The 24,948-nt window shown below is 38.5% G+C and overlaps 1 protein-coding gene across 1 annotated transcript in view; it reads left to right on the top strand.

The window, feature by feature from the left end:
* Positions 1 to 24,948, top strand: part of ALK (ALK receptor tyrosine kinase) — a 731,313-nt gene that overhangs the window by 366,689 nt on the left and 339,676 nt on the right. Inside the window, exon 4 of the mRNA XM_063078008.1 lies at positions 23,374 to 23,575. Coding sequence (XP_062934078.1) covers positions 23,374 to 23,575 — 202 coding nt within the window. The remainder of the gene's footprint in view (positions 1 to 23,373; positions 23,576 to 24,948) is intronic.

Raw genomic sequence — 24,948 nt, 5'->3', positions numbered from 1 at the left:
GTATATTTAAATCCTTAATCCATTTTGAGTTGATTTTAGTATATGGTGAGAGGTATGGATCTAGTTTCATTCTCCTGCATATGGATATCCAGTTATCCCAGCACCATTTGCTGAAGAGGCAGTCCCTTCCCCAGTGAATAGGCTTGGTGCCTTTGTCAAAGATCAGATGGAAGTAAGTGTGTGGGTTGATTTCTGGATTCTCTATTCTATTCCATTGGTCAGTGTGTCTGTTTTTATGCCAGTACCACACTGTTTTGGTTATTATAGCTTTGTAGTATAGCTTAAAGTCAGGTAGTGTTATGCCTCCAGCTTTATTTTTTTTGCTCAGCATTGCTTTGGCTATGCATGGTCTTTTATTATTCCATATAAATGTCTGGATAGTTCTTTCCATTTCTGAGAAAAATGTCTTTGGAATTTTGATGGGGATTGCATTGAATTTGTATATCACTTTGGGTAATATGGACATTTTCACTATGTTGATTCTTCCAATCCAAGGGCATGGGATATCTTTCCATCTTCTTGTATCCTCTCTAATTTCTCTCAGCAGTGGTTTGTAGTTCTCATTGTAGAGATTTTTCACCTCCTTGGTTAACTCAATTTCTAAGTATTTTATTTTTTTGGTGGCTATTGTAAATGGGCAGGCTTTCTTGATTTCTCTTTCTGCATGTTCACTATTGGAGAAAAGAAATGCTACTGATTTCTGTGTGTTGATTTTGTATCCTGCTACTGTGCTGAAATCATTTATCAATTCCCAGAGTTTTTTTGTAGAGGTTTTAGGCTGTTCGATATATAGGATCATGTCATCTGCAAACAGGGACAGTTTGACTTCATCTTTTCCAATCTGGATGCCCTTTATTTCCTTCTTTTCTCTGATTGCTCTGGCTAGTACTTCCAACACTATGTTGAATAGGAGTGGTGAGAGTGGGCATCCTTGTCTAGTTCCTGTTCTTAAAGGAAAAGCTTTCAGCTTTTCCCCATTCAGGATGATATTGGCAGTGGGTTTGTCATATATGGCTTTAATTATGTTGAGATACTTTCCCTCTATACCTAACTTATAGAGGGTCTTTGTCATGAATGAGTGCTGAACTTTATCAAATGCTTTTTCAGCATCTATAGAGATGATCATATGGTCCTTGTGTTTGAGTTTATTAATATGGTGTATCACATTTATTGATTTGCGTATGTTGAACTAACCTTGTGTCCCTGGGATGAATCCCACTTGATCTTGGTGAATAATTTTACGTATGTGTTGCTGTATTCTGTTTGCTAGTATTTTAGTGAGGATTTTTGCATCTATATTCATCAAGGATATCGGCCTGTAGTTTTCATTTTTGGTTATATTCTTACCTGGTTTTGGTATCGGGATGATGTTTGCTTCATAGAATGAGTTTGGGAGATTGGCGTCTGTTTCAATCTTTTGGAATAGTTTGTAAAGAATCAGTGTCAATTCCTCTTTGAATGTTTGGTAAAATTCTGCTGTGAATCCATCTGGTCCTGGGCTTTTCTTTGTTGGGGGCCTTCTGATATCAGCTTCAATCTCCTTTATTGTTATTGGTCTGTTCAAATTTTCTACGTCTTCATGGTTCAGTTTTGGGAGCTTGTGTGTGTCCAGAAATTTATCCATTTCCTCCAGATTTTCAAATTTGTTGGCGTATAGTTGTTTATAGTAGTCTCGAATGATTCCTTGTATTTCAGATGAATCAGTTGTAATATCGCCTTTTTCATTTCTAATTTTTGTTATTTGAGTCTTCTCTCTTCTTTTTTTTTTGTTAGCCATGCTGATGGTTTGTCAATTTTATTTATCTTTTCAAAAAACCAACTTTTTGATTCATTGATCTTTTGAATTGTTTTTTGGGTTTCAATTTCATTCAGTTCTGCTCTGATCTTAATGATTTCTTTCCGTCTGCTAACTTTAGGTTTGGATTGTTCTTGTTTTTCTAGTTCTTTAAGGTGAAGTGATAGGTTGTTCACTTGCCATCTTTCGATTCTTCTGAGGTGAGCATTTAATGCAATAAATTTCCCCCTTAATACTGCTTTGGCAGTATCCCACAGGTTTTGGTATGATGTATCATTATTTTCATTAGTTTCAATAAATTTTTTGATTTCCTGCTTGATTTCTTCTTGGACCCATATGTCATTAAGTAGAATGCTGTTTAATTTCCATGTGTTTGTATAGTTTCCAGAGTTTCGTTTGTTATTAATTTCTAGTTTTAATCCATTGTGGTCTGAGAAAATACATGGGATAATTCCAATTTTTTTGAATTTATTGAGACTTGATTTGTGACCTAATATGTGATCTATCCTGGAGAATGATCCATGTGCTGATGAGAAGAATGAATATTCTGAGGTTGTTGAATGGACAAATTTCAATTTTCTGGTTAGAATTTTTCCAATAAGGAGTTAACTTATTGAGCCTTATCTATATATTCAATGACTGTGGAGATTGGAGATTACTGTCATAAGAGAGTAATGTGAGAATCAGCAGCAACATCAGACAGCCATTATTTCCCCAAGGAAATGAATCTAACAGGACTCTAGAGATATAGTGCTACCTCCCAAACAGAGTCCACCTGCTTTTGTGAGGGCCAAAGTCCGGGGAAAGGCCCTAATTGTTCAGTCATCGGCCCTAATTGTTCGGTCATCTGCATAGACCTCCTGGGCTCCGAGCCCCTCAGTCTGCACCACGTGGAGGTGACAGGCAAGTTAATTAGTATCTCTGAGCCTTAGTTTTCTCATCTAAAAGTGGGTATAATAATCATATACCTACCTTATAGGGTTGTTGCTAAATCAAATGCTGTAAACTTTGTAAAATGTTAACATAGTGCCCAGGATATGGTAGGTACTCATTAAATGTTAGCCATCATTATTGCTATTATCATCCTCTAGTTTACTCTGTTTTTAAAGATAGGAACAATGAAGCCTAGGTAGATGTGACTTGTCATTTAGTAGGAAGAGCCATAGGCTTGGAGTCGAGTGATCCAGACTGTAATAGTGGTTGAAGCACTTATTCATCTAGTGGCCTAGGGCAAGGTAGTTAATCCTTGCAGCAGTGCTGTCCAATAAAAATATAGCATGAGCCAAAAATGTCATTTCAGTTTTCTAGAAACCACATTACAAAAACTAAAAAGATACAGATGAACTTAATATTAATATGGCATTTTATTTAGCCCTCCAAATCCAATATTATCATTTTGACATGTAATCAATATAAAAATTATTAATCAAATATTGTATCTTCTTTTTTCTGTACTAAATCTTTGAAATTCAGTGTGCATTTTATACTGACAGCACATTTCAATTCGGAGACTAAATTGTCATCTGAAATACCTGATCTGTATTTCATAAAATTTATAGTTGAAAAATTAGATTCGTATAACCAAGTTGTTCCAAACATATCTTTCCAATAACTGAATCAAGCCATCTGTTTTTAAATTTAAATTAATTAAAATCAAATAGAATAAATAATCCAGTTCCTCAGTTGCACCGGCCCCACTTCAGGTACACAGTAGCCACATGCGGCTGGTGGCTACCACAGCCACAACTGGGGATAGCGTCTATTTCACCAGGTGTTGTAAGATTGTTTGTATGAGAGAGTTTTATAAATCATGAGATGCTTTCCAAATAGATTACCTTCCCCCCAAAATTACTCAGCTAATAAGAGATGGCTCAGGGACCAGAACCGGATGTAATTTCTACATATGAACATTTGAAATTTGAACAATATTCATCTTGAGCCTGGCTTTCAATTTTTTTACGGTGATCCACAGTAAGAAATATATTTTATGTAACAACACAGGACACATAACGTTGTGTGTGAGCATGTGTGTGAGTGTACGGGTAAGTACAGATCAAAGGAGACCTGTTTCCCAAAGGAGAGTTACAACGTGGATATTTTAAAATTTCATTATACTTCTTCCTCATGCTGATCTCTTCCTCCTTCTCCTCCTTTTTATTTAACACTCGTCAGGACTCACTAAATTGATCTTATGGCCTACTAATGTGTTACAAACCACAATTTCAAATATACTGATCTTAAGAGTCAAAATTTCCAGGCATTTTTAAAATTGATTTGTTTTGTATTGCAAATAGTAGCCCTTCTGTAGCAATCAGTCAGTTCAAAAGGAAAAAAAACAAACATCCTCCCCAATGTAAATAAGAATTATGACACTATTTTAGATAAGATACAAGGAAATAAGTGAATTGCCTGCTTTTTTGTTAACTATCATTTCTTTATCCATTTAGCAAACATTTAATGAAAAAACACTTGTTCCTGGTATTGTTCTAGGTATCGGTCAGCCAGCCCAATACAGACAAGATCCCCATGTTCACAGAGCACCAGCTGCAAAACAACAGAAATTTCTACAGTGGCTTAGCCAGAGAAGGATCTTGGGTGTTCTGTTTTTCCCACAATAAGAAGGCCAAAGACAGGTCATTCAGTATTGGTTTAGATACCCACCAACACCATTAGAACTCAGTTCTTGTTACCTTTCTATTCCATGTGCACATGCTTGTCACTTTATGGTCACAAGGTAGCTGCCACAGCTCCAGGCAGTATGTCCATGTTCCAGGCAAAAAGAAGAAGAAAGAAACAGAATGGGGACATTTTCCTCAAAATCTCTAGCACATAGGGTTGTCAGATAAAACACAGGATGCCCAGTTAAGTGCAAGTTTCGGATAAATAACAAAAAGTCTCTTCAGTATAAGCATTCTCCCATGCAATATTTTCAACACTTTTGAACTAAAAAATAAAATAAATAAATTGCTCATTATTTACCTGAAATTCACATTGAACTGGGTATTCCATTATTTAATTTGCTAAATCTGGCACATATTCTGCTTACATTTCTCTGGCCAGAACTGTGTCACATGGCCACTCCTAGCTGCAAGGAAGGCTGGTTAAAATAAGTCTTTTTTTTTTTTTTTTTCTTACTTCCAGTCTCAGTAAAAGAAAAAGACAGGAGAGAAGGAAGTCAGTCAGGGAATGAAGTGAGCCAACTACAGAATTTGCTACAGACCAGTTCCACTCTGGCTTTCCTTGTAGTAAGAAATTTGGATTTTAATCTGTGGTCAGTGGGAAGCCACAGAAGAGTTTAAAACAAGGGAGAGATGGACTAAGTTGTATTTAAGATGGCTCTGGCTGCTGTGTATGGGAGGGGTGCAGTGTAAGTGAGAAGTGGGAAGACCAATTAGAAGAAAACAGAATCATAGAACCTTTGAGAACTCAGCCTAGCCATCTAACCTTGCAGATACATCATCTTCCTGCACGTGCAGTTCCTCTTCTGAATAACAAAGAGAATGGGAGAAATGGTCTCTGGGTGCCCCATGCAGCTTTCCCAAAGTGGCATGCAAACGACACACAGTAGTGTCAGCCTTTCCTGTTTGTTTGCTTGTTTGTTTGGTTGGCTTTTAGCTGTGTGGCTTGGTTATTAACATTTGCCCACATTTCATCTTCCTTCAGCAGCAGGGTTCCTGAGAGCCACAGCACATGAAACATCAGAACTTATTATATCAGTCTGGGATCCATTCTGTGAAACTCCTGAGAGAAAATGGGCAAAAAATTGCTTTTAAAATTTTTTAATTAAAAAATAATCAATGAAATGCACAGAAAAGCTGATAAAGCCTGCTACTTCTTAACAAAAATTTTTAAAGTAACGTGGAAGACGTTTATACCTGACATCTGGGACTTTAAGCAAAAGTTAACAATCTGATTCTAGAGCTAAGATCCCAGGTGGAAAAGGGAAAGCTTGATTTTGTGCCTCTCTCTGTCCAGTGGAGCTTGTTCCCCTGAAGGCACTCTGGGGCCCTAATTACCCCCCTTCCTCACATCTCCTGCAGCAGATAATTTTATCTCTCATTCCTCCTGTTTCTCATTGAATTAAATCAATTGTTTTGTTGTCATTTGGTTCCCCTTTCTCTCTCTCATCAGATCAAGTGCTTTTTCTATTTTCCTTAAGGATTACCAAAATGAGCTCTTAGGGGAAAAAAAGGTTTCTCAGCAGTTTAGCTTCCATTTCCTTCTATTTATTGCTTTACCTTTTATTATCTTTTTGTTGTTGTTGTTGTTTTCTGATACTTTAGGACACACATGCAGTATGTGGAGATTATTGGCTTTTCCCCTTTTCTCTGGTATCTATTGGAAAAACTACCTATGTGTCTATCCTAAAAAAGATTTATTCTTTTTAACAGGGTCAGAGATCTAAAAGGGAATGTATAAAACATACCCATACACACACACACACAGATATACATCTACACACATAATTAAACATATATTTACTACACATACATACACATAAATATATCTTATCATTTCTAGGGAATTTTGCCTATTACATTGTTAGTTTACAGAAATCCACTAAATGTTTAAATGTACGACTACCTCTAGGCTACAACTGAACTCATTGTGTTAAGATTAATAATATTATCAAGAAAAATCAACTTCCTCTACCTCTCTTCCCTACCTTAATGAACATACTTGGTTTTTTTAATCATTTGATCTCAAAAGCTGATACCATCTCTCTTCAAAGTGCTTCTAAAAGAAGACACAGAAAAAGCAATATATTTACATCCTGGTAGTGAAGGGTGGCAGAACTAATTCCAAATATTTGACATCAAGACAAGGTGAGACAAAGTTCCCTGGGTGGGTCCTAACACAGTTCAGCTGCCTGCTGTAGAAGCCAAGCATATCACTCACCCCGTTGGACTGAATTTCCTCACCTGCAAGGTGAAATGGTTGGACCAAATGATTTCCAAGAGCTCTAGATCATTGAAGTTCTGCATTTCTGTTATCCATTTACTAGGCAAAGCAAGCTAGTGAATATGATCTCATCTACTCCTTCCTCTACACTTCAAAATCCTGCTCTAAAACCTAAAATGTGAGTCAAATCTACAGAGTAGTAAAACTTGAATTTGAAAAGCAACAAAAGAAGACTCTTTGAGTGGTTCCAATTTGCTTTGGCCACTTCATAAGGCCACACAAACAGAGGAGCCCAGACACTGTGAGGCCATCCAAAACCTCCATGAGTGGTTTCAAAAGGAAAACTCCTCTCTCAGGGTCCCACCTGCCCAGGCCTTCATCTGTGACCTCTGGGAATGGTCAGATAGAAGAGCTTGAGACTGGCTGCTGGGTGTGATCCCCAGAGTCGTGCCAGTGCAGAGAAAGCAAAGTGATGTTTGGGGCAACTGGAGAACAAAGCCCAAGACATCTGACTGAAAACATCATTGTAGATTTCTATCATGCAGACAGACAGATACTGGGTGTTCTACTGGTCAGGGGGGTCTAAAAGCCTTGTTTCTAATCCCCGGTCTACCACTGACTTGCAGAGTGAACTTGGGCAAGTTGAACTTTGCTTCTCGGTTTTCTCCCCAGTACAACAAGTGATTAAGCTATGTGACCACCATGTTTGTTTCTATCTCTAATATTCTCAAAGTCAGATATGGAATGTCATGTTTTAAAGTCTTCTCAGGCAGAGAGACAGTGGAGTAACTCACAGGTGCCTTTCCAAAAGCGTGGTTCTGCCACAAGGAGCTTCGGTCTTGATGAGGGGACAGTTTGAAATTTTGAAAAATAGAGAAGATTTAAAGGATGATGTAGATACAGATAGAGATAGAAATAGATAGATATAGATATAGACACAGACATAGACATAGACATAGTCGTAGATAGATATAGATATAGACATAGACACAGACATAGAATAAATGATATAGAGATATAGATACAGGTATAGATACAAAAATATAGATAGATGGACATGGATATAAATATAAACACAAATATAAATATGGATATAGATATATAGACATAGATGATGTAGATAGGGGCATAGATGTAGATATAGATATATAGATGCATATGGATATAAATATAGATAGGATAGATATGGATGTGGATATATTATTTTCTCTGTGCTTTACCTTTTTTTAAATGATATTTTCTTCCCTTTTACTTTCTGCAAATGGTCTCTGGAGCAGAAATAGGTTAGAGGAGGGTTTCCAAAGCATGTGCCATGGTACATGATACACAGTGGCAAGAGAGTTCTGTGCCCAAAGGAGTTTGTGAAATGCCTCACTTTATATTCCACTCCTGAGGAGCCACAACTCATACTGGCATATTAAGGTTCTGAAGAGTCCATCAGTGAAAGAACCTATTTACTTCTGTGGAACCCAGGAGTCCTCAAACTCATTTGATCACAGAGCTTTCTCATAATACACATGAACACCCTGTGGGGCTGGTGTGCTGTGGAAGGTGCTGTGGAAGGTGCTGTGGGAGCAGGCACAGGGTATTCCCTGATGCTGGCACAGCACTGCGCCCTGATGCTACAGCAAGGGGCATGAATCTGGGTGAGGTCTGTGTGCATCATACTGCACTTCTGTCCGTATTCCAACCCATTAAACCTCTGCTATTCCTTAGTGCCCACCTAACATGAATAGCATCATGACCATCTGAATGAGTAATAGCCTGCAGTAATTAGTTAATAGTTTATTGCACTATGGACAATTAGCCAATGATGCCAGGATCATGTTTGATTTTTTGAGATGAAAATCTGTCCATCCATGCATTTGTTTATTCATGTTCTCACTCAGAGAATATGATTAAGAGGCTTCTGGTTCAGAAAGGTGGATAGAGCACACATTTGTCTCCTTCTCTCCTGAGAGCCCACTGAAGTTATATTAAAGGATTCAACAAAGGGAGAAATTCTGAACAGCAAACAGAACAGGAGGGGAGGTGTGCTTGATTTCTAGAGCATAAAGAGGAGTCAGAAACTGTCGATGGAGGAAATTAATTGGCCACAGCCCAGAATGTGCAAAAAGGGTTTAGAGCAGAGGATGGAGCCCATCTGTGAGAGTACAGGTAAAGGATCACCTGGAAGGAAGGGTGAGGGTAAGGAGGAAGAATGAAAAATTCTCTGTGGTTAACCCAGATGACCCTACCTCCTTTCCAGTCCCATTTTTCTAGAACAAAAGGTAACAGGATACTTAAACATAGGGGAAAAGAAAAGGAGCTGTTCACTAAAAATTTAAGTGGTATGAAAAAATTAGGGCTGCTTGTGAGAGTGCTCATGCCCAGAGCGACATATCCTTCACCCTGACATTGGGGAGCAAGCACCCCATTTTGGCCCACTCTGGACACTCCCCAGCAATTGCACCCATTCAGGCAAATTCTGCCATTAAGAACAGGCACCATCTACATTCGCAGAGTTCCTATCAGCCTCCCTAGTCTCTCCTGCTTAAATATAAGGGGCTGATCAAGGCTGACCCAACATATGAATAACCCAACAGCATGAAAAAGAAAGATCAATATATAAAACTGATCCCACAGAAAGCAAAGATAAATCAGGTAACAGAAATTAACTTAAAAGAATAATTAAAGATTAACTTGAAAGACTCAAGACTGAGCATACGGAGTAATTAAATTATCAGAGAAATAATAAAACATGATTTGCCAGAGATAAAAGAGACATTTTCTGATTGAAAGAGCCCAGCAAATGCCACAGATGAATTTTTATATAGATACATTATATTTAAATTTCAGAACTTTAGGATTAAAGATACTAAAAGCTTCCAAAGAGAGAAAAGAGGTCAACTAAAAAGAAATTACAAATAAAATCAGCATCAGACTTTTCCTCAGTAACACGGATGCTAGCAAAACCGGAAGCTAGACCTTAAATTTCTGAGGCAGAATCTCTAATCTGGAAACCAGAGCCAGAAAAGCTATCAAGCAAGTATGAAAATGAAATAAAAATATTTCAGATATTCAAAGATTCAGAAAGAAATTTCTCCCTAATGAAGTTTCCTGAGGATGATGGGACTATCATACAGTCCCAGTGAAAAGAAATTCCAGGATAATAGCTATGCTGGGGGCCCAGAAAGTGACAGGTACAAATTAAAAGAGGAAGGCAGTGTCTTCAAGAAGAAGGGAGTGATTTTTTGAGTATATAGAGTGTTAGTGATATGGTGAAAAGGTAGGTATAAAATAAATAAAAGAGAAAGCATTTAGAAATTCCTGGAAAAACAAACTGCACAAGAAAGTCCTGATTCAAATACAAGGCAAATTAAAGTGTGACACAATTTTGAAAAGTAACAATGTAAGACAGAGAGAGACAGAGACTGAGAAAGAATTCATTTGATCCTGATGCTGGAAACATTCTCCTTGGAGTGGGGTGTGTGAGGGTACTTCAAAAAGTTTGTAGAAAAATAGTGGAAAGATTTGCGTTGTCTTTTAAATTTTTCCACTATTTTTCCATGAACTTTTTGAAGTACCACCATACTACTGGACCCGTGGAGAAGATTATAAATATAATCCTTATTCATTGCAATAAAAACAATACAGTCATCAGTATAAAAGGTGTGAGGAAAGTGGAGTTAGTTTGGTCAGAAACTCTCACCTGGTGTCTGGCTGGGTATGATTCAGCACATCTTTTATAAACAAGTTGGGTGGGAGTAGAATTAGTGTGCATGCACACCTGTGTACCCCTTGTCTCATTGCTGCTATTGTGAGTACTCTTTCAGTATGGAAGGCAGCAGCTCTGAACCACTGGTCAGCAGAGCTCACATCTAAAAATAAAGCATGTCCACTTTGCCCATTGCTGCTCGGTTTTTCTTTCACTTACCTGACTCAGGACCTGCACAGGATGGGATAGAAGGGTCTGTGAACCAGCCCAACAAAAGGTCTGTTTATTTTTTTATTTTATCATTATAAGAGGTCTGTTTATTGATTTTCAACATTTAGCATCAACCTGTAAACAAAAGAAAAAAGACTAAATCAATCTTACACAACCTTGACAAGGTAAAGAAAAAGTACAGCTTAGGAGGTGGAGAGGGAAGAGGAAAAGTACAAGGCAGGGCAGGAAGACTCACAGCCTCATCTAATAGTGAGGGAGTCATGTTACATTGCCTAAAGTTTATGGGACAAGTAATATCATGTATAGTTAAAAAGGTAAGCAACAAAAAAGGTGAATTAAAAAATCAGGATTTTAAAAACCAAGAATTAGAAGGAGGTGGTTGTCATTTTTCTTATCACACCATCAATGTAGAAAGTCTAAAGTTGTTGCACCCACAAATAACACTATGATAATAATATTTAGAATTATGGAGACAGCCATCTAAAGAAATTAAAAATCCTTAAAAATTTTCCTTCCAAGGACCCTGTGCTGAACTGCTGCCAACAGGGGAGGCATCTAGGCAGGCAGGAGATCAGGCCAAACCCCCATCCTCCCCACAAGAAATCAGGACTCTGCACTGTGGCACTGAAAATCTATTCAATGAAATAATAATGGAAATCTTCTCAGGTATAGGGAGAGCCACAAACCTTCAGATCCAGGAAGCTCAAAGATCCTCAAACAGTTTCAATCCGAAAAGATCCTCTCCAAGATGCATTGTAGTCAAACTGACAAATCTTAAAGGCAAAGAGAGAATCCTAAAAGTAGCAAGAGAACAGTGTCAAGTCACTTATAAAGGAGCCCTCATCAGGCTAACAGCAGACTTCTCAACTGAAACCCTACAGGAAAGAAGAAAATGGGAAGACATATTCAAAATACTAAAAGAAGAAAACTGCCAGCCAAGAATACTATACCTAGCAAGGCTATCCTTCAGAAATGAGGGAAAAATAGTGTATTTCCCAGACAAACAAAAATTTCAGGAGTTCATAACCATATGACCAGTCCTACAAGAAATTCTCAAAGGAGTCCTGCATCCGGAATCTGAAAAACAATAATTAATACCACAAATACACAAGTAAGAACAAAATCCACCAGTAAAACACAAATGCAAATGAGAAAAACAAAAGAAACTAAATCTTACCACCTCCAAAAAAACCCCACAAACATTGAAGACCAGTAATCAAGGGAGAAGAAAGGAACAAATGATACTCAAGACATCTAAACAAAAAGCCATAAAATGCCAGGAATAAGATAATACTTCTCAATAACAACCTGAAATGTAAATGGATTAAACTCTCTACTCAAAAGACACAGACTGACAGATTGGATCAAAAAGCAAAACCCAACTATTTGATGTCTTCAAGACTCACCTCAGCAGTAAAGGTGCACAAAGATTAATAGTGAAGGGATGGAAAAAGACATACAATGCAAATGGAAACCAAAAATGAGCAGGAGTAGCTATTCTTATATTTGATAAAATAGATTTTACAACAAAAAACATAAAAAGAGATAAAGAGGCCATTATACAATGATAAAGGGATCAGTCCAGCAAGAAGACATAAAAACCATAAATATATATGGACCCAGCACTGGAGCACCCAGATATATAAAGCAAACACTATTAGACCTAAAGAAAGAGATAGGCCCCAATACAATAATAGTGAGGGACCTGAACACCCCCCTCTCATCATTAGACAGATCATCTAGGCAACAGATCAACAGAGAAATACAGGATTTAAACTACACTTTAGACCAATTGGACATGGCAGATATCTACAGAACATTTCATCTAACAACTACAGAATATACATTCTTCTCATCAGCACACAGAACTTTCTCCAAGACAGACCACATGTTAGGTCACAAATCAAGTCACAATAACATTTTAAAAATTGAAATCATCTCAACTATCTTTTCAGACCACAATTGATTAGAACTAGAAATTAATAGCAAACAAAACTCAGGACTCTATACAAATACATGGAAATTAAACAACAGTCTCCTGAATCACTTATGGGTCCAAAAATAAATTAAACAGGAAATCAAAAATTTCTAGAAAACAATGAAAATAAAAACATATCATATCAAAACCTGTGGGATACTGCAAAAGTGGTTCTAAGAGGGAAGTTTATTGCAATAAATGCTTACAATAAAAAAATTAAAAGATTTTAAAGTAAATAACCTAACTCTACACATAAAAGAACTAGAAAAACAATAACAATCCAATCCCAAAGTTAGTAGATTGAAAGAAATAGTCAAGATTAGAGTAGAACTAAATAATATAGAGACCAAAAAAAAAAAAAAAATACAAAAGATCAATGAAACAAAAGTTGGTTTTTTGAGAAGATAAGCAAAATATTAGCTAGCTTAACAGGAAAAAAAAAAAGAAGAGAGAAGACCCAAATAATGAAAATCAGAAATGAAAAAGGAAATGTTACAACTGATTCCACAGAAATACAAAAAATCATTAGAGACTATTATAAACAACTATATGCCAACAAATTTGAAAACCTGGAGGAAATAGATAAACTTCTAAACACATACAAACTACCAAGACCAAGATAAGAAGACACAGAAAACCTGAACAGACCAATAACAAGCAACAAAATTGAAGCAGTAGTTAGCAATCTCCCAACAAAGAAAATCCCAGGACTGGATGGCTTTACTGCTGAATTCTACAAACCTTTAAAGAGGAATTAATACCAATTCTCTTCAAACTATTCCAAAAAATTGAAACAGAGACCACTCTCCCAAATTCATTCTATGAGACCAGTATCACCTTGATACCAAAACTAGATAAATATACAACAAAAAAAGAAAACTACAGACCAATATCTCTGATGAACATAGATGCAAAAATCTTCAATAGGATACTAGAAATCAGAATACAATGACACATCAAAAAAATTATACACCATGATCAAGTGGGATTCACCCCAGAAATGCAAGGATAGGTCAGCATACACAAGTCAATAAATGTGATACACCACATCAACAAAATCAAGATAAAAAACCATGTGATTATCCCAATAGATGCAGAAAAAGCATTTGACAAAATTCAACATTCCTTCACAATACTCAGCAAATTAGGTTGGAAGGAAAATATCTCAACACAATAAAATCCATCTACAGCAAGCCCACCACCGATATCATCTTGAATGGGGAAAAACTGAAACCTTTCCCTTAAGAACAGGAATAAGACAAGGATGCCCACTCTCATTACTCCTATTTAACATAGTACTGGAGGTACTAACCAGAGCAATTGAGCAAGAGAAAGAATTAAAGGACATCCAGATTGGAAAAGATGAAGTCAAACTGTCCCTGTAGACAGATAACATGATCCTATGTATAGAAACATCAAAAGACTCTATCAGAAAACTCTAAGAGCTGGTTAATATTTCATTAATGTTGGAGGATACAAAATCAATGCCTCCAAATCAGTTGTGTTTATATTCTCCAATGAGCTAAAAGAAAGAGAATCAAGAAAGTAAGTCCATTTACAATAGTCACCAAAAGAAAAAAAAAAAACCTAGGAATTAATTTAACCAAGGACCAAAAGATCTCTACAATGAGAACTACAAACCACTACTGAAAGAAATAAAGAAGACACAAAAAGATGGAAAGACATTCCATGCTCTTGGATTAGAAGAATTAACATTGTGAAAATGTCCATACTACCCAAAGTTTTCTACAGATTCAATGCAATTCCCATCAAATTACCAATGACATTTTTCACAGAAATAGAAAAAACAATCCTAACATTCATATGGAACAAAAAAGACCACAAATTTCCAAAACAATACTGAGCAAAACAAACAAACAAAAAAAGCTGGAGGCATTACACTACCTGACTTCAAATTATACTACAAAGCTATAGTAACCAAAACAACATGGTACTGGCATAAACATAGATATTCAGACCAGTGAGTCTACCCAGAGATCAACAGAACAGAGAACCCAGAGATCAACCCACAGACTTACAGCCAATTGGTATTTGACAAAGGCAACAAAAACATACATTGGGAAAAAGACTGCCTCTTCAATAAGTTGTGCTGGGAAAATTGGATTTCCATATGTAGAAGAATGAAACTAGACCTTCACCTCTCACCATATACCAAAATCAACTCAAAATGGATTAAACACTTAGTTAAGTATAAGACCTGAAACTATAAAATTACTAAGAGAAAATATAGGGGAAACACTTCGGGAACTAGGACTGGGCATAGACTTTATGAACAAGAGCCCAAAAGCACAAGCAACAAAAGAATAAACAAATGGGACTATATCAAACTAAAAAGCTTCTGCACAGCAAAAGAAACAATCAACAGAGTGAAACAACAATGTACAGAGTGTGAGAAATATTTACACATCTGACAAGGGATTAATATCCAGAATATACAAGGTACTCAAGCAATTACCCAGTTAAAAAAAAAAAAAAAAAAAAAGCACAAATAACCCAGTTAGAAAATGGGCAAAGAAGCTGAATAGGCATTTTTCTAAGGAAGACATACAAATGGCCAATAGGCATTTTTTAAAAAATACTCAACATCACTAATCATCAGGAAAGTGCAAATTAAAACTACATTGAGATATCACCTCACCCCAGTTAGACTGGTTATAATCAAAAAGATGGAGAATAATAAATGCTGATGAGGATGTGGAGAGAAAGGAACACTCCTACACTGTTGGTAGAACTGTAAATTAGTACAACCGCTATGGAAAACAGTATGGCCATTTTCAAACAACTACAGATAGATCTAGCATATGATCTAGCAAGCCCACTTCTAGGTATATACCCAAAGGAATGTAAATCATCCTGTTGAAGGGATACCTGCACTCCCATGATCATCACAGCTGTATTTACAATAGCCAAGGTATGGAACCAACCTAAATGTCCATCAACAGATGACTAGATAAGGAAAATGTGGTATATATCCATCATGGAATCCTACTCTGCCATAAAAAAAGAATGAAATTCTGCCATTTGCAGCAGATGGATGAGCTTGGAGAAACTTATGTTGAGCGAAGTCTAAGCCAGGCAGGCACAAAGGAAAAAAATACCACATGTCCTCACTCATAAGTCAGAGCAAAGAGAGAAAGAAGGAAGGAAAGAAAAGCCACAGTGGTGTGTTGGACTTGCAGAGGGAGAGAGCAAACTAGGGTTGCAGAATGGAGTGGAGAGGGGGGAGGGGTAGGAAGATCAGGGATTAATTGGGTGGGGGACATGGGGAATAATCACAATTTGTGGTAATGTGCATCCTGATACTATTGATCTGGCCATCACAAGTTGGGCACAAGTGGTGACAGCCAGCTTTGCACCCCATGAATATGCATAACCAATAAAATTTTTAAAATAAAATAAAATAAGAAAGATAATGTGAATTTCTCCATGACTTTTTGAAGAACTTCTCAAATTTTATACAGGATCTTCTTCACCTTATCTCCCTGGGGGAAAAATTCAACTCCATTTTATAAAGGAGAAAACTGGATTTCAGGATTGTGGTGGTTTTCAAACATGTTCATAAATATTTTTGACTCCTACCTTGATAGGTGGGGGTCTATGTCTCCTTGAATTGTTTTTATTTGTTTGTTTGTTTGTTTGTTTGTTTGTTTGTTTGTTTGTTTGTTTGTTTGTTTTGGGGGGCGGTGACTGACCAATAGTACAGCGATCCGAATCCTTTGATCTTGGTGTTATAACACCATGCTCAACTGAACTTTTTTTGTTTTGTTTTGTTTTTATCTTTTTTATTCAATGTCTCCTTGACTTAAATCATGTCTTAAATTTGTTTGGAAAACAACACTTTGGCAATGGTTTATTTATCAATTTATTTTTGGTGGCTGGCCAATACCAGAATTCAAATCCATTTAGCAAGGTTTTAAAGACAGAAAAGAGAAGATTCTGAGCAGACATAAAACTTTTTAAATCTAGTAGTATTCGTCAGATGGCAAGAGACTAGATTGGTGAGAGGAAGACTGGGAAGGAGGAAATAAAAATAAGTGAGAGATAATGATGTCTGAACTTCTATCAACCCTGAATTGTGTCCTCCCCCGAATTCATATGTTGAAGTCCTAATCCCCAGAACCTCCAAATGTGATTGTATCTGGAGACAGTGTCTTTAAAGAGGTAATTAAGTTAAAATGAGGTCATTAAGGTGAGCCCTAATTCAATATGACTGTTGTCCTTATAAGAAGAGGAGATTTGCAGGCTGGTTAGCTCAATGGTTTAGAGAATGGTGCTGACAACACCAAGGTCCAGGGTTCAATCCTTGTGCTGCCCAGATGCTGAAAAAAAAAAAAGAACAGGAAATCTAATAACAGATATGCACAGAGGGAAGACCATGTGAAGATACAAGGAGAAGGCAGTCATCTGCAAGCCAATGAAAGAGGCTTCAGAAAAAAATCAACTCTGCTGATACCTTGATCTCAGACTTCTAGCTCCCAGAACTGTAAGAAAATAAATTTCTGTTGCTGAAGCCAAAAAAAAAGAAACATTTTTTTTTTCCTTCCACTGTGTGGGACATGACCAGGGGCAGCAGGGCTTGGGGACAGTTTTTTAAAAGATTGTTATATAAGCTATTTTGTGCTACTTGTATTTGATTCCTTGCCATGTGGATACGTTACTTTGATTTTTAAGATCATTGCGTACCTGCCATGTGGCAAGCATTGTGTTAAATATCAGACATTTAGAGGTGGTACCAGCCTCTAGCAGAAGCATCCACAGGAACAAAGGATGCTAGGACAGAAACTCTCCTAGGGATGCTTGTGTAAATTGGGAGAGGAGAGCAGAACAGAGGATCACAGTTTACTCCTCAGCAGGAAAGTCCACAGAATGTTTGCCGAAGTTGATAGAAACTGTTAGTATAGAACCCTCAGAGAGGTGAATTAGAAGAAGTGTTTAGGACTTGGGGGCTTGGAGACTAGACTCAGTTCCTCTGGATTAATAATATTCTAGGCGGAGAAGGAAATAAAGGGCATCCAGATTGGAAAAGATGAAGTCAAACTGTCCCTGTTTGCAGATGACATGATCCTATATATCGAACAGCCTAAAACCTCTACAAAAAAACTGTTGGAATTGATAAATGATTTCAGCACAGTAGCAGGATACAAAATCAACACACAAAAATCAGTAGCATTTCTTTTCTCCAATAGTGAACATGCAGAAGGAGAAATCAAGAAAGCCTGCCCATTTACAATAGCCACCAAAAAAATAAAATACTTAGGAATTGATTTAACCAAGGAGGTGAAAAATCTCTATAATGAGAACTACAAACCACTGCTGAGAGAAATTAGAGAGGATACAAGAAGATGGAAAGATATTCCATGCTCTTGGATTGGAAGAATCAACATAGTGAAAATGTCCATACTACCCAAAGTGATATACAAATTCAATGCAATCCCCATCAAAATTCCAAAGACATTTTTCTCAGAAATGGAAAAAACTATTCAGACATTTATATGGAACAATAAAAGACCACGAATAGCCAAAGCAATGCTCAGCAAAAAAAATAAAGCTGGAGGCATAACACTACCTGACTTTAAGCTATACTACAAAGCTATAATAACCAAAACAGTATGGTACTGGCATAAAAACAGACACACTGACCAATGGAATAGAATAGAGAATCCAGAAATCAACCCACACACTTACTGCCATCTGATCTTTGACAAAGGCACCAAACCTATTCACTGGGGAAGGGACTGCCTCTTCAGCAAGTGGTGCTGGGATAACTGGATATCGTTATGCAGGAGAATGAAACTAGATCCATACCTCTCACCGTATACTAAAATCAACTCAAAATGGATTAAGGATTTAAATATACACCCTGAGACAATAAAACTTCTTAAAGAAAACATAGGGGAAACACTTCAGGAAATAGGACTGGGCACAGACTTCATGAATACGACCCCAAAAGCACGGGCAACCAAAGGAAAAATAAACAAATGGGATTATATCAAACTAAAAAGCTTCTGCACAGCAAAAGAAACAATTCACAGAGTTAAAAGACAACCAACAGAGTGGGAGAAAATATTTGCAAAATATACATCTGACAAAGGATTAATATCCAGAATATATAAGGAACTCAAACAACTTTACAAGAAGAAAACAAGCAACCCAATTAAAAAATGGGCAAAAGAGCTAAGTAGGCATTTCTCTAAGGAAGATATCCAAATGGCCAACAGACATATGAAAAAATGCTCAACATCACTCAGCATCCGGGAAATGCAAATCAAAACCACATTGAGATACCATCTAACCCCAGTTAGGATGGCTAAAATCCAAAAGACTCTGAACAATAAATGCTGGCGAGGCTGCGGAGAAAAAGGAACTCTCATACATTGTTGGTGGGACTGCAAAATGGTGCAGCCTCTATGGAAAATGGTATGGAGGTTCCTTAAACAATTGCAAATAGATCTACCATACGACCCAGCCATCCCACTGTTGGGAATATATCCAGAGGAATGGAAATCATCAAGTCGAAGGTATACCTGTTCCCCAATGTTCATCGCAGCACTCTTTACAATAGCCAAGAGTTGGAACCAGCCCAAATGCCCATCATCAGATGAGTGGATACGGAAAATGTGGTACATCTACACAATGGAATACTACTCAGCTATAAAAACGAATGAAATACTGCCATTTGCAACAACATGGATGGACCTTGAGAGAATTATATTAAGTGAAACAAGTCAGGCACAGAAAGAGAAATACCACATGTTCTCACTTATTGGAGGGAGCTAAAAATTAATATATAAATTCACACACACACATACACACATACACACACAAACCGGGGGGCGGGGAGGAAGAAGATACAACAACCACAATTATTTGAAGTTGATACAACAAACAAACACAAAGGACATTGTTGGGGGGGAGGGGGGGGAGGGAGAAGGGAGGGAGGTTTTGGTGATGGGGAGCATTAATCAGCTACAATGTATATCGACAAAATAAAATTTAAAAAAAAAATAAAATAAAAATAAAATAAAATAAAATAAAATAAAATAATAATATTCTAGGCGGGTAGATAGAATTGCTGACAGTTTAGAGCTATAAGAATCCTTAGAGAGACTCTATCCAACCCTTTCATTTTTTAACAAAGGAAGTTTGGTACTGGCAGAGCTAGGGCCCAAATTGAGTCCTTCTGATTCCAAGTGTAGTGATTGATCAAAGGGGTTTCAGACTAAGATACCCCTCAAGGCAGGGAACCGACATCGATCATATACCTGTGATGGGCAGGTGCTGTATCAGCCACTTGATGCATGTTTTTTAATTTAACCTTCACAACTGCCATATGTGGTAGGCTATCCTCATATTCAGTATGAGCAAACTAACATGTAAAGAGTTTAAATAATTCGTCTAAGGCCTATAACTGGACAGATATGAAAGTCTGCCTCACCTCTAGTTCATGGGGCTTGGTTTCTGGCTCATCGTTGGAGCCTTGCTGATTGAAATGAGAGCAGCACATCCCTATGTTGGTGACCAGAGGTAAAAATAATAACCACTTCATATTTAACCATTGAACATATCAACACGATCCAATATAAAGGATACATGATCCTGGCACCGAATAAGCAGGGAGCTTTGATCTGCTTCTCCACTGCCCATCGCCATACTAGGCGAAGATCTGTGGGCTGCTAGGCCATCCTTCTTAATTAGAAGGGACCCCAGGAACCTCCGCATAGCCCCATGTCATCCTGAGCAAAATAAACAGGAAATGGAAAAGAGGGAGAGGAGAGAGAAATTCTCACTGACTTTAAAAGATTTATACTGACAATATCCCAAGGAGCTTATGAAAAGTATTTTTTTTTCCCTTTGGTAGAGGAAAGCTGCTGATGAAGAGATAGCTCTCAACTATAGAGTTTCATTGAGAGTGAAAATACTTTAAGCTCAGTCTCTTATTGATAGTCCGGTTGCACAAAATAAAATTCATATAAACATCATCTCACATATTAGAACTGGAAAAATAATCCATCTCCCAGTCAGCTTTGAAAGCGTCTCATTATTGAGGTGCTGAATTATGAGGACAGAATTTACATGCATTTCCCCATCCAGAAGGGAGAAGCGGCGATGCTGTAAGAACGCCCGGCCCCACCACCCCAACAGCTTCAGCTTGATTTTTGAGGTTCCCATGTGTATACACGTGTGCACACATGAAATCTTTCTCAGAGGAAGGGGTCATCGCCTTCATTTTGTCCACATTTTTTCCTTCAGTAGCTCCAAAATAATTACTGGTTTCAACCCAACTTTCTATCAACTTGAAAACATCAGAGAAATGTCTCAGACCAGGGCACAGTTGCTGCTCCCTTATGTATAAATTATCAAAGGGCATGACACTGGCTTCATCCTAACCCCAGACCATACCCCTAAAGAATCTGGAGCAAGACTGTGTCCCCAGAGAAATTTGCACAACCCTTACTTGCTCTGGATAGATACACCCTAACCTAGTATTGAAATCCCAGTCTATTTCCCAGTATGTTGCCTTTGCTTACAACAGTAATATAGTAAACACCTCGAATTTGCATTTAGTTATATCCTTGTCCTAGTGTGTACTGGGGTGTAAGATGAAGTTGGATCAATATTGATCCCTCCCTTCCCCCCACTGCACCAGATCAGTCTTCCTGCAGCACCACTCTGATGGTGTCATTATCCCATTCAAAATATCTGGCTCCCTATTATCCAAAAAACAAAGTTGGGAATCTTCAGCCAGGAATGAAATGCTCTCTATAGTATGGTCCCACCACAAACCATTCTAGCCTTCCTTATTTCCCAATCTTCTCTCTAAGTATTCTACTCTGCAGCCAAACATTTTCTACGTTTACTTCTCTTCCCTTCAACTTTTCAGTGCCAGTTCTGCCAACATCTTTTTTTTTTTTCTCTCCCTTTAAGACTTAGCTCAAAGGTCTTCCTCTTCATGAATCTTCTCACTTGGCCCTAATGTCTTCTTCCTGGGGCCTTCCAAAGTGCTTTATGTATATACGTGTTATGACTTTATAACCTCTACTTTTGATTATTGCTCTTGCAGCCATCTCTTCACCCCTACTGAACCTGGAGTTCTTGAAGATCAGAAATGTGTCTGGTTCATGTCTGTGTCCTCAACACAGAGCCAGTGCTTAGATGTTTGCTCAAAATAGGCATCCAATGAATGAAATTTGAGAGCAGAAAGCAGTGAGTAAGGAAGGGAGTGAACAAATGAATATGGTCCAGTGCCTATCTGCCCTTGTTTCTCCCTTCCTGCACCTCTGAGTTCCTGAGCTATATACATTCTGGCTGTACACTGACCATATGTTAAACTAAAGGACACAGTGGGCTAATGAGAAAGATACAAGGGAAAGAGTACTGCTTAGGAGTCCAGAGACCTGGAGCCTGGTCTTGACTTCCAAACCAAGACTTTGGACAAGTCATTTCACCATCTGGATCTCCAGAGTGCTTCTCTAAAAAAGCAAGGGGATTGTGCTAGATGAACTCTCCAATTCTGAGTCTTTGGTTCTAATCCCTTTCCTTTTCCTCTGTGCCCATGACAAGAATGTTTCCCCCACTGTAAAAACACATGTTATTTACTAAGGGTTGCAGCACACTTTTGAGACGCCCACATGCTGCACTAAAGCTTCCCAACAAGCACAGAGAGTGCAGTTCCTAGTATCGCTCCCAAATCCCTGATCCAGCTCGGAAACAGCCTTGTGCTCACTGCATTCTGATTTTAATCGGAAGTCACTTTACCCACTTTCGGTTGCAGATCTCCAATTCCTGGCACAATGCCTTCTCCTTGGAAAATGCTTTGCTTCTGATAGAAATTCCTTTCTTTCATGTACATCCTTCTTTACTGCAGGCTGCTAGTTCATTTGCCTGTGTGGTAAATTGGGCTATCTACAGGACGTGATCTTGGAAGTGCCAGGGGTGGTTTAAGAAGGCTGAGCACTCATTAGCTGGTTCCCACTGGGGAAGTTGGGGCTCTTGGTGGAACAGGTTTCCACTGCAAAAGAAGCAGCATGTAATGATCCAAAACTTCAATGCAGAAGTGTGGCAAGTAAAATTAATCAGAGGAAATGCCTGGAAGAGTAAAATGGTGTTGTGCTTTTATGCTGATGGTAGTCCTCATGAATGTAGGTTTCTTGTAGGTCATTTGGCCTGTGCTACTGTAATCAGGGCTGGCTTGTCCCAGAAGGAAACTCTGTCACAGGCATGGCACCAGGGGCGATTTGCAGGGCTTTCTTTGTAGAGACCAATTGCAAATTCACATGACTCATAGACTCAAGAGCTGAAATGGATCTTACGAGATTATTGAATTCAGCCACCCTCCTCACCCCATTTTATAAACGAGGAAACTGAAACCTAAGAAAGTCAATCCTTTGCCCAAGATCACTCAGAAGAGCAGGAGTCCTTTGAAATAGATGTTTTTATTCCTGTTTTACAGATGAAAAACTGAGGCTCAAGGACACAGAACTACCAAGTAGGGGAGCTAAGGTTACACCCTTGGTCTGCCTGATTATAAAGCCCACATACCCAATCACCATTCACCTGCATCAGGCTATACCATTTACAAAGAAAATCTAAGCGAGGAGGGACCTCGGGCTGGGTATATGCAAAGAAGCTGAGAAAGGCCTCCAGTAACTCTGACTTTGATGTTATTGGTCTCTAAGTCCTGCCATAGAGCTGCTACTGGTCCTCCTGCCTGGACACACCTGCAAATTCACTTTCCCTGTCTCTTTCCAGGCTCCTTCCTCCTCCTCAACACCTCAGCAGACTCTAAGCACACCATCCTGAGCCCATGGATGCGCAGCAGCAGTGAGCACTGCACACTGGCAGTCTCAGTGCACAGGCACCTGCAGCCCTCCGGGAGGTACGTCGCACAGCTGCTGCCCCACAATGAGGTTGGAAAGGAGATTCTCTTGGTACCCACTCCAGGAAAGCATGGGTAAGTTCTTCCCCATGTCCAGAATCGATTTCATAAAAGGTAATTTGGCTTTCGGCTGCAAATTTCCAGAGTCTGTGACATCTACCTAAAACTCACAATTGTCCTTTAATGGGTAAGTCCAGATTGAACCATAATTGCTAATATTCCCTGGTTAGTGTCTTGGGCATTGATCTGTGGGTTCTTCTGACTGCCCTGGCTAGTGGGCCTTCCAGAGGCCAGAGGACCAGCTGCCAGGGTGGTTATTTAATGAATGGGTGTTACAGATATCCATTTTCCAAAGTCCACATGGAGCCAAGAAGAAAACAGCCAAAAGGAGTGTTAAAAGGCTGAAATGAAAGTAATTTAATATGCTGGAAAGTGGATTTTACCAGCATAACTTGCACAATAAGGGAAAGGACAAAATATCGAGACAACCCAGGCTCTATGAGAGTGTGGGACCCCAGAGCAGAATTAGAGATACCACACCAGTATCGATTCAATAGAGACTGGAAGAGAACTTTGTCCTAGAACTTCCAAGGCAACACTGAAGTCACCCAATTCCTACAACAGTGAAACTCTCTAAGCCTTCTGGAGATACTCACTTACCTACTCAGCGATCCATTAGACCTCTGCAAGTAGTGACATTGGAAAGCAAACTTGAACCAGGGCATCTCTGTGCTTGCCTTTTTCTCCCATTCCATAAGTATAAATACCATCCTTAGACCCCGTGTTTGAGATGCCCCAGATCTGATTACTCTGTAATCAGTAAGGGTAAGGAATCCTTCTTTGAGACATGTTTACAGAGAAAGATCTCAAATGTCTAGCTATGCTTAGACTTGGCTTCCTTCTAAGAAAAAAACCTTTTCAGAGGGGTCCCACCTGAATGATGACTGTTTTCCATCTTCCATCTCCATGATATGCAGAGGGAAGATCTTGCCTGCTGCTTTTCCAATAAGCTTATATGGCTGCCTTAGTAACTTCTTGAAAGTCTCCCCACTACCCCCTACTGACCCACCTGTATTTAGTTGTGCTTAAAGGAACTACAGGCTGTGCAATTCCAGCAGGAATAAATCTTGTCATCAAAGAAGGATGCTATCTCCATACCTAAACTCATATCTATCTTCTTGCCTCTGAAATGCCTCTTTGGGCTGGCTAGAAGGGTACCAGCACCAAGTACCTCTTGCTCTATTCACCAGAAATCAGGGGTGTCAGATGTCTGGGCTGCTCACTGCTTTAGATGTGCTGTCCTCTGGCATCTTTCCGGTGAGAAACCCAGATGATAAGCCCTCCCATCCACATGCATTTTTTGTGTCCTTGGCTGTGGTTCCATCCTATAGGTGTTTTCCCAGTCTCATGAGCTGTTTATTCTACTTATGTTCTCAACATTCCCTCCC

The sequence above is a fragment of the Cynocephalus volans genome, chromosome 14, assembly GCF_027409185.1.
Source record: "Cynocephalus volans isolate mCynVol1 chromosome 14, mCynVol1.pri, whole genome shotgun sequence".
Classification (NCBI taxonomy): domain Eukaryota; kingdom Metazoa; phylum Chordata; class Mammalia; order Dermoptera; family Cynocephalidae; genus Cynocephalus; species Cynocephalus volans.
Note: the sequence above shows the minus strand (reverse complement) of the source record. Positions and strands in the feature narration are given on the sequence as shown.